This window comes from Sceloporus undulatus, chromosome 2 (genome assembly GCF_019175285.1).
Source record: "Sceloporus undulatus isolate JIND9_A2432 ecotype Alabama chromosome 2, SceUnd_v1.1, whole genome shotgun sequence".
Lineage (NCBI taxonomy): Eukaryota > Metazoa > Chordata > Lepidosauria > Squamata > Phrynosomatidae > Sceloporus > Sceloporus undulatus.
The window spans coordinates 223,647,832-223,657,239 of record NC_056523.1 but is presented as its reverse complement, the minus strand read 5'-3'; the positions used below and the strand labels follow the sequence as shown (position 1 = coordinate 223,657,239).

Sequence of the window (9,408 nt, the reverse complement as noted above, 5' to 3'; positions counted from 1 at the left end):
CCATGAACTGTCACCAATAGTTCAGGACTTCCAAACTTTCACTCTAGCATAACTGGCTCTCTGTATTTTAAGTGACACTTTGAAATTCAGTCTCCTTTCTATGATGTGAAGTGATACACAGATTTCTTGTCCTTCTTCTCCCCTCTCTTAAATTGACACATACTTTTAAAATACAGTTAATATTGTATGTGCTTTTGCAATCTGAAAGAGTTTATATTACAATTAATGTAATAAAATGTGTGTTCCTTCAATCAGTGCAATCCTACGCATAGACCCATGACAGTAAGTGCTGCTAGCTTCAGTGAAACTCAGTCCCAAATAAATGTGCTTAGAAATGTATCTTAATTATTCTGTCCAAGGATGTGGATAGGATTCTTGGTGAAGTGAGAGCTACGACATGGGTATTAGACCATAGCCCTTCTTGGTTTATTAAAAAAGGTTAGAGGAGAGTATGTGTGTGGGTAAGGGAAGTGGTTAATGCCTCTTTACGACAAGGCAGGGTCACAACTCGCTTGAAGGAAGCTGTTGTAAGACCCCTTAGGGGTCATTGGATAAGGTGGATTATTTAGATCCATTTCAGTCTGGTTTCAGGCCTGGTTATGGGATGGAGACAGCTTTGTTTACCTTGATGGATGACCTAGAATCATAGAATCATAGAGTTGGAAGTGACCACAAGGACCACCCAGTTCAACCCCCTGCCATACATAAACTCTCAGTCAAAGCATCCCCAACAAATGGCCATCCAGCCTATGCTTAAAGACTTCCAGGGAAGGAGACTCCACCACACTTCGAGGGAATGTGTTTCATTTTCGAACAGCCCTTACTGTCAGGAAGCTCCTCCTAATGTTGAGGTGGAATGTCTTTTCCTACAGTTTGCATCCATTGTTCCGGGTCCTGTTCTCTGGAGCAGCAGAAAACAAGCTTGCTCCCTCCTCAATATGCCATCCCTTCAAGTACTTAAACAGGGTTATCATATCACCTCTTAACCTTCTCTTCTCCAGACGAAACATACCCAGCTCCCTAAGCCGTTCCTCATAGGGCATGTTTCAAGACCCTTCACCATTTTAGTCGCCCTCCTTTGGACACACTCCAGTTTTTCAATGTCCTTTTTTAATTGTGGTGCCCAGAACTGAATACAGTATTCCAGGTGGGGCCTGACCAAAGCAGAATATAGTGGTGCTATTACTTCCCTTGATCTAGGCACTATACTTCTATTGATACATTGGGAACTGGTCATGAGGACTGTGTTCCTTTTGGTTCTGCTGGACTTCTCAGTGGCTTTTGACACCATCAACCATAGCATCCTTCCATGTTGCCTCTCTGGGATGCTCTCAGAGGGCTGTGCTGGGGGACTCCTGCTTGACTCCTCAACCATTGTAGGGTCCCCTATGGTTCTGTCTTATTCTTTATGACATTTAAAATCTACATTAAACCATTGGGAAAGGTTGTCCAGAGTTTTGGAGTCAGGCATTACCAGTATGATAGTGGGACCCAGCTCTATCAGTCCTTTCAATGCAATTCCAAGGAAGCTGTTTCTATGCTGGAACCTAATGGACTAAATGAGGATAAATAAATTGACGCTTGATCCAGAAAAGACAGAGGTGCTCCTGGTCATTTGAAAGATAGATCTGAAAATAGGGATTCAGCCTGTGTTAGATGAGTTTACACTTCCCATGAAAACACAGGCTTGAAATTTAGGAATTCAGCCCTGAGCCTCAAAGCCCATGTTTCAGCAGTGATCAGGAATACATTTGCACAGTTCAAGTTATTGTGCCAACTGTGCCCATTCCTGGAAAAGTTCATAGAATCATAGAGAATCATAGTTCCATAGAGTTGGAAGAGACTACAAGGGCCATCCAGTTCAACCCCCTGGGAGTTGTGTTCCAATATCAAACAGCTCTTACTGTTGGGAAATTCTTCCTAATGTTTAGGTGGAATCTCTTTCCCTGTAGTTTGCATCCATTGCTCTGGGTCCTATTCTCTGGAGCCACAGTATTTTCAATACAAAAAACCCCCAATAACTAGTAATTCCATATATTATTTTTATATTTTGTTACTATATGCTAATCTCTTTTAAAAGTTCCTGTTCTACCCTTTCTTAAGAGACAGATTAATTTATCTATCTCAGCTATGTCCAATAATTTCAAAATCCAATTCTCAATAAATGGAAGAAAATCCTTTTTCCTAACCTGAGCAACTAATATTCTACCTGCAGCAGTCATATAAAACACGATTCTACTGTGTTCTTTATCTAGTTTTTATTCAGTGAAGCCAAGTAAATACGTTGTTGGGTCGTCTTTATTTTTTTAATTAAGTATTTTTTCTATCAGTCAATGCACTGAATTCCAAAATTTCTTAATTTTTTGACATGACCACCAAGCATGAAAGAAGGTACCTACTTCTTTCCCACATTTCCAGCATTTATTACTTAGTCTCTTCCAAAATTGTTTACTTTATAGTTATCAGGGGGCTGTCTGCAGGAGCAAAAAAAGCAGTTTTACCCCATTCACTTTGATTTTATGATTGTATATTTTTATGACATATTATCTGTATTAATTTACACTTTTATAGTATTGTTTTAACTTATTTTATTAATTTTATAATCTTGTTTGTGGTTTTAGATTGTGCAATGTAGGCAGGTTTTTGTTTCTATTTTGGATTGTTGTTTTCCCTCCTCTGTAAAGCGCTATGTAAAGCCTATGGTGCAATACAAACAAACGTACTACTACTACTACTTGTTTAAAAAACACATGTGGCCAAAAAGGGAGGAAACTGGAATAAAGCCATGCTATGGCGCTAAACACTGCAGCAAAATAATCCCCAGTCTGCTCTGGTTCAATCCAGAAAGTGTGAACTATCACACCAGCATGCCGTCTCTGCACCGGTGTGGAGATGGGGAAGGGTCCAGTGAGTTGCTAGTGCCATTGCTACCCATAGTATTTTTGTTGCTTGCTAGAGAATTGGGCACGTATGTGCATGAGTGGTCAGCTGCACCATCTTCCAATTGAAATGATGTCAAACATGGCAGGTCTTCAAAAATACAATAGATTTAATAAGAACATCAACAAACTGATCAGTCCAACAGGGGACCACAGAGAAAGGAGGGGGAAGGGCTTATGTACAGGTGGTCTCCATGATTGTACTGTGCCAATATATCACTGAGTGCACCAATGCGCCCATAAGGGCAATCAACTGCTTGTGAGATTAAGTGGCTGATCACATAGCCATTCGCTTGGAGCTTCAAATGAGCTGACAGCTGGGTAGGATGAGGGAGGAGATTGGCAGCTATTTGTGACATGTCCGTTCATGTGTTTACATGCTTTTGGGGTGAAAAAAATAATAACAATGCAGCACAGGTTGTACCTGCAAATGCCCTCTCTTGGCAGAAGAACGGGGCGATGAAGACTGCCTGTGGGTGTTCAGCTTGTTGTGGGAGCTGGTGGTGCAGTCATTGGGTTCTCCCCATGAAGATAAAGCTTGAAGATAAACCAGCTTTTTGCCTCCATCTGCTCAGCATCTTAGAATCTTGCACATTCTTGAGAGTTTGTTGGGGCCAAATACCATCTATAATACATGTTATAATTTTTTCTCTTATATTATGATTTGCAATATATTTCATAATTTTGGAAAAGAACAACTGAGGTTAGAAGATGTAAGATGTCAGAGTATCTATAGAAATATTTTAAAAACTACACACACACAGAGTTTAAAAAATATTTCTACAGACAGCGTGACATCTTACAACTCCCAACCTGAGTCGTTTCCCCCCCCCCGAGATATTGATTTGATTTTAATTCCTTTTTTTATTTGCATATTTTTGATTCACAACTTTTTCCAATGTTGCAATTCAATTGGCTGATCCAGATTTTGCGAGCACTTTATCATTGGTTCCTTATCATTTCATCTTTGGTGTCTCATTTTAACAATGTCTTTTAAATCTTCAGTAGTATCCATTGGTTCCACATTGTAAGAATTTGTAATTATAAGAGAAAAAATAAAGATGGAAATACAATTAGATGACTTTGCTAAAAAAGAAACAGTATTACGGTAGTTTATTTTTCATCAAAGCCATTTAACTGCATTTCCATCTATATTTTTTCTCTCAGCTGTCTATATAGTAACTAGTGGCAAGTTATACTATCTATTATAACTTCTTATGGTTTGATTTTATAGATTCCTCCATCCCTTGTCAGCAAGTGTTTATCTTTACTCCATCTTCCTTTTAAAATATTCTCTTTTCTAAAGAAGGCTTAATTTTTTATTAAATTGAATAGAGTTTACAGAATAAAAAGGATAGTAATAAGAAAGTAATATAATTATATATAAAATATCTTATATCAAAACCATGTACAAAATATTATACTAGAGGAAAAAAGAATAAGTAAATAAGAAAAAGAAATAGAGAAAAATATAAAGTAATAAAGTAAATAGAATACACACACACACAATATTAGCACCCCTAACCCATCACTTTGTGCATTGTTTGGCTTCCCACTCATCTAATTGATAGTTTTATATATACATCCTACTATTACTCTTCTATAGAAAGAAAAAAAGAGAGGAAAAAGTAGAGGACAGAAAAAACAACAAGAAGAAAAATCATATTATTATTATTGTCCCTTTTCTTCTTCCCCTCTCAACATCTTATAACTTAAAACGCAATATCACTAGGTCTCCTCTTAACTCTTTAACATAATCCAGAAATGGTTTCCAACTCCTTATAAAATCTTCCATATCATCACCATTTACTAAACTAGTTAATTTTGCTAAATAGCTAGGTCCATCATCTTTCCCATCTATTCTAGAATGTCCAGTGTTTGTTCTTTCTTCCAATTCTTTGCGTAGATTAATTTTACAGGATACATATAGGTATAGCCTAAGTATAACTGCAGTCTCACTTTGGAGATACTGCATGTAATGAGCAGATGTTGGGGATGGAATGTGGTAGACTCTCCTTCTTTGGCAGTTTTTAAGCAGGGGCTAGATGGCCATCTGTCAGGAGTGCCTAGAATGTGTGTTGCTGCATGGCAAGGGATTGGACTGGATGGCCCTTGTAGTCTCTCCCAACTCTATGACTCTATGGTATGGAGCAAGAGATTCAGCATCTCTTGCAGGTCTAGCCAGTTGGGCTCCATTCCTTCTTCAACATATCATTGTCTGCATGGAAGGACTTGTCTGAATTGCATGCATGAAATGTTTATGATAGTTGACATGATCAGTATTTTTCATTCTCCAATGTAAATCCAGAGATTTCTCTCTCTCTCCTCCCTCATCCAACATCTTTCAATCCTTTTTTTTTCCTATCTAGAAATGAGACTGATGGGGCATCATGAACAATGCAACATCTGTAGCTGAATTCCTCCTGCTTGGGCTCTCCAGGAGCTTGAAGGTTCGTCTCTTATTGTTTGGACTTTTTTCTACAGCCTATGCCATGACGCTAGCAGGCAATGCAATCATATTGATGCTCATCTGGCTGGACTCACGATTACACACACCCATGTATTTCTTCCTGAGCAACCTTGCCTGTGTGGACATTTGCTACACTTCCAGCACAGTCCCTCAGATGTTGATTAACCTCCAGAATCCGAGCAAGCCTATTTCACTGGCTGGCTGTGCTCTACAGATGTATGTCTTCCTGATTTTGGCCACAACTGAATGTTTCCTCCTTGCAGTGATGGCATATGATAGGTATATAGCTGTATGTCACCCATTGCACTACACATCTGTCATGAACAAACAAGTGTGTATTAACCTTGCTGCAGCCACGTGGACAAGTGGACTTCTCTTGCCAGTGGCACACATTGTCCTAACCTGGCGGCTACCATTCTGTGGACCCAATTTAATTGATCATTTTTTCTGTGAAATCCCAGCGTTACTGAAACTGGCATGTGCTGATACCCATATTGTTGAAAAGCTGACTTCAGTGGGGTGCATTTTCACATTACTCTTTCCTATCACCTTCATCATGATGACTTACATCCGTATCCTTACTTCCATCTTGAAAATCCAATCTGTTCAAGGCCAGCACAAAGCTTTCTCCACATGTGCCTCTCATATGACTGTAGTGATCCTCTTCTATGGGGCAGCCATATATATGTACATGAGACCTGAGTCTAGCCACTCCCCAGGTCAGGATAAAATAATCTCTCTCTTCTATAGTGTTGTCATTCCCTTGTTCAATCCTGTAATATACAGCCTGAAGAACAAGGAGGTGAAAGGAGCTTGGATTAAAATTTTGCAGAAGTGTGAGGTTGGTTTATTCCCCCCTTCCTAAGATCCTGCCAAATCATGGCCCTGTTGCCTCTTTCTGGATGCACCTCTGTTGCTCTTTGCCTTCAAGTCATTTCTGACTTATTGTGACCCTAGTGTAGTGGTTTGATACTATGATTTTGGAGACCATGATTTGAATCCCTGCTGGGCCATGGAAACCCACTGGGTGACCTTAGGAAATTCACACTCTCAGAGGCCTAAGAGGAAGGCAAAGACAACCCCCCTCTGAACAAATCTTTCCAAGAAAGCCCCATGATGGATTTGCCTTACGATCACCATAAATTGGAAACAACATGCTAGGAAAGGTAGAGATGGCATTAGAAAGAGAGGAAGACCATACCCCAGATGGCTAGAGTCAATCAAAAAGGTCACAGGCCTTACCCTGCAGGATCTGAGCAGAAAGGTTGAGGAGACGAGGTCTTGGAGATGTTTCTTTCACAGAGTTGCCATGAGTCAAAGTCAACTCAAAGGCAACTAACAACAATAGTCTGAAGACCCTGAAGCTGTGCTGTCTTGGGCTCTTGTATATGCTGTTGCTTGCTCCCCAGTTTTTGCTCCTTGGTAACTGTATCTCCTATGGTGGGGAATGACAGGCTATAGATTCTAGGGAAGTACTATGCTATCTTCAGTCCTCCTATTTACTGGAGACTACCAGGGTTGTGGTGTAGTGGTTTGAGTGCTGGACTATGACTCGGGAGACCAGGGTTCAACCATGAAACACACTGGTGACCTTGGGCAAGGCACACTCTCTCAACCTCCAGGAATGGCAATGGCAAACCTCCACTGAACAAATCTTGCCAAGAAACCCCATGATAGGGTTGCCATAAGTAAAAAACAAAGGCACACAACACACACACACCGGGGTTAAAACTCAGGTTTTTGAATGCAAATCCCGTTCCTTAAGCTATGCTCCCTTCCCTTTCCCATGTTTATGAGATCAAATTAGAACATACTTTAAAATGGGTGGGTAGCACGCAGGCCATGAGCTGCAAGCAGGGCCCTAAGGCTTTTTTGTTGTCTTCAGCCATACTCAAAACCAGACTATGAAAAGCCCTTTACAATGAGCTGGAAATATGTGCTTTAAAGGGGTCTTTGTGGTTTGCTTCTGAAATCTGGTGACAAACCAGAACAACTCCTCCAAAACAAGATGTTTCTACTTTCTGCAATTTGCGGTTACATTTTGGTAGTGCACCACTGATGTACAGGATGCATGAGGCCCATTGTTCCAGGAGGAGGAAAATGAACCTCTAGATTCACCAAAGTTGTCCCCCCCCTGCTTTTAAAAAATGTTAATTAGGATTCCAGTCTTAATTAATATTCATTCCAATTCACTGTGTAATTAGCAACCAAGTGGAGCTGCTAAATTAGCAACATGAGCTGAGGAAGTATTGTTCTACTGCACACATTTCTTTAGTGGGGGTTTTACTTAAATAAGGAGAATAAAATTGTTACTTTTAATGTTGCTTCTTATATTCTTATGCTAATTTTTCTTCTTCAATCATTTCTATTAATTCCATGGCTGGAATCCTGTATGGAGGCTTTTCTAATGGTAATACAGTACTGATCCTGATGCATGGTTCCAACTGATGGGCATCCAGAATGGAAATGGCTCAATAGCTGCCTTGCCAGATTATTGAGTAGTCTAGTAGAATGAACAGAGTGTCTGCCCATTACTAAAGTAGACCAAATTGCTATTGTCTAGGTGGTGGTAGATATACTCAGAATCATATCCCAGGGTAGTAATCTCAGAATGAATAGATTAACTCACTGCTAAATGGTTTTCCAGGAGAGAAGAATGGCCAAAAGATGGGCATATCACGAGAAGACATGACTCACTAGAAAAGATTATAATGCTTGGTAAGGTAGAACGCAGTAGGAAAAGAGGAAGACTGCATTCTAGATGGATAGACTAATCAAGGAACACATAACCCTGAGCGTGCAAGACCTGAGCACAAGCATTAAAGATAGGGGAAATCATACAATCATAGAATCATAGAATAGTAAAGTTGGAAGAGACCACAAGGGCCATCCAGTCCAACTCTCAGTCAAAGCATCCCTGACAGATGGCCATCAAGTCTCTGTTTAAAGACCTCCATGGAAGGAGACTCTATCACCCTCTGAGGGAGTGCATTCCACTGTCGAACAGCCCTTACTGTCAGGAAGTTCCTCCTAATGTTGAGGTGGAATCTCTTTTCCTGGTGCTTGCATCCATTGTTCTGTGTCCTGTTCTCTGGAGCAGCAGAAAACAAGCTTGCTCGCTCCTCCATGTGACATCACTTCAAATATTAAAACAGGGCTATCATATCACCTCTTAACCGTCTCTTCTCCAGGCTAAACATCCCCAGCTCCCTAAGCCATTCCTCATAGGACATGGTTTCCAGGCCCTTCACCATTTTAGTCGCTCTCCTTTGGACACGTTCCATTTTCTCAACATCCTTTTTGAATTGTGGTGCCCAGAACTGGACACAGTATTCCAGGTGGGGCTGGGCCAAAGCAGAATAATATAGCATTGGCCTTTTTAGCTGCCTCATCACACTGTTGACTCATGTTCAATTTGTGGTCTACTTGAACTCCTAGATTCCTTTCACACGTAGTCTCCTTAAGCCAGGTGTCCCCCATCCTATACCTATGCATTTCGTTTTTCCGCCCTTATATTTCTCTGTGTTGAATTTCATTTTGTTAGTTTTGGCCCAGCTTTCTAGGGACTTGGAGGCTTCTCATTTATGGGGTCATTATTAGTTGAGGTTGGCTCGACAACAGTTTGGACAATTGGTATGAATATCTCAGACAATGGGTATCTTCTATTTTTAGAGAAGTTTCTTTTGACAGTGTTTGCTCAGCCACCTTCTTTGGCCAAAATCCCACCATCTCAGGTCACCCACTGGGTTTTCATGGCCGAGCTAAGATTTTTACCCTGGTCTCCAGAGTCATAGTCCAATGCTCAAACCACTACACCACACTACCACTTAGCCCCTGCTGACTGCAGCTCCTCTCCACTTCTAGCTCTTTCTCTTTCTGAATTAAACCAGTCAATATAGCCCCTTCTTCTGAGTTTTCCCATCCACTTGGTCAAGCTTGTAACTCATAGGGGGGGGTGCAGCCACCTTTGTGGGGATTCTCCATTTAAAGGAAGTAGCA

General features: G+C 40.6%; 1 protein-coding gene across 1 annotated transcript; it reads left to right on the top strand.

The window, feature by feature from the left end:
- The first annotated feature begins 5,329 nt into the window (after positions 1–5,329).
- On the top strand, positions 5,330–6,274 carry LOC121920590 (olfactory receptor 2A1/2A42-like). The gene has a single exon (XM_042447715.1). It carries the CDS (start codon positions 5,330–5,332, stop codon positions 6,272–6,274), a length of 945 nt encoding a protein of 314 aa, XP_042303649.1.
- Positions 6,275–9,408: the final 3,134 nt, after the last annotated feature.

What these genes read in the sequence shown, in the direction of transcription:
- LOC121920590 (XM_042447715.1), top strand. Translation starts at nt 5,330, where the DNA reads ATGAACAATGCAACATCTGTAGCTGAATTCCTCCTGCTTGGGCTCTCC.